The sequence below is a fragment of the Ceratina calcarata genome, unplaced genomic scaffold, assembly GCF_001652005.2.
Source record: "Ceratina calcarata isolate Rehan_Ccalc_2016 unplaced genomic scaffold, ASM165200v1 scaffold4633, whole genome shotgun sequence".
Lineage (NCBI taxonomy): Eukaryota > Metazoa > Arthropoda > Insecta > Hymenoptera > Apidae > Ceratina > Ceratina calcarata.
Genome location: NW_017170395.1, coordinates 1 through 1,331, shown reverse-complemented (window position 1 = coordinate 1,331; position 1,331 = coordinate 1). Strand labels below are relative to the sequence as shown.

At 39.1% G+C, this 1,331-nt stretch overlaps 1 protein-coding gene across 1 annotated transcript; it reads left to right on the top strand.

The window, feature by feature from the left end:
- The first annotated feature begins 6 nt into the window (after positions 1–6).
- On the top strand, positions 7–1,253 carry LOC108627383 (SPRY domain-containing protein 7-like). The gene is made up of 4 exons (XM_018028590.1): positions 7–163; positions 408–685; positions 759–861; positions 941–1,253. The coding sequence occupies exons 1-4, from the start codon at positions 58–60 to the stop codon at positions 1,036–1,038; spliced, it is 585 nt and encodes a 194-aa protein (XP_017884079.1). The 5' UTR covers positions 7–57; the 3' UTR covers positions 1,039–1,253.
- The last annotated feature ends 78 nt before the right edge of the window (positions 1,254–1,331 follow it).

Below are 1,331 nucleotides of genomic sequence, written 5' to 3'. Positions count from 1 at the left end.
TGCACGATGGTGCGCTCCCTCGTCTGAACGAACCAGGAGAAAGAGACGACGACGACGATGATGTTCTGCTGCTTGAGGAACTGTTTTGACGGCCTCGGCTTCGCCGCGAATCAAACGCCAAAGAGAGAGCCGAATCCTATAGCTTTAGACACGTCTTACATGGGTAATTTCCTCGCTACTATCGTCGAAATAATAACGTTGATAATAGTATGCGAATATAATCGCGTCCCGGGTGTTTGCATAAAATTTACATGTTCCACGCGTCTGCGAAGATAACGACGTGCATTTACTGTCATTCATGATTTATTACGATCGTGCGAGAACTATTTTGTTTCCCATCGCCTTCCACGTTAACGCGCAATTTTCTCGAGATGTGTAACAACTGAGACAATATCCTTTTGTTACAGGACACGAAGTTGTGATAGTAAAAAATGGTCTAAGAGTGTGCGGCCGTGGTGGTGCCTTAACGAACGCTCCCCTTGCCCAGAGCAAAAGTTATTTCGAAGTTAAAATACAACAAGGGGGTGTGTGGGCTATCGGGTTAGCCACAAGATCCACGGATCTCAATGTAACTACTGGTGGAAACGATACTGAAAGCTGGGCGCTTAACTCTGATAACATCATAAGGCATAATCAACAAGAAGTACAGAAGATTGCGAACCAAATTCAAGAAGGCGATATTATAGTAAGTGGTCACTCGTGATTTATTACGTTCAAGGGACTGAAGATTCGCGAATTAATGGTCTGTTATTCCTCAGGGTGTGTCTTACGATCATATAGAACTTAATTTCTACTTAAATGGAAAATCTTTGGAAGCTCCAGTAATGGGAATAAAAGGAACTGTGTACCCGATACTATATGGTAATCTCTAGCTATTAAACTAACGAAAAATGAAATTAACATCTGATATATAAGAATCATTATCTATTCCTCTTTACAGTGGACGATGGGGCCATATTAGATTTAATTTTGGATAACTTTGCACATCCTCCACCCATAGGATTCGAAAAAATAATGCTGGAGCAGTCACTACTCTAGCGAACAGTATAAATTGTACCAGTAACTTGTATCAAAGCATTCGATGTCCATCCTGCTCGAGTCTAATATTAAATTGCCGAACTAAACATTTTTCTAATTTCGGAATAAGGAGATCCCTTCAAATATAATTTTATGAATAACAAGGACTATTTCTCTGAATAACGATGTACAAATATATTTAATTAACAGTCGCAAAATAAACATTTTAATTTATATATTGTCTTCGTTCTTCTTTTTCCCTACCATACTTTCAGCGTGGCGCGTACAAAAGTTTACAATACAATACATAAAAT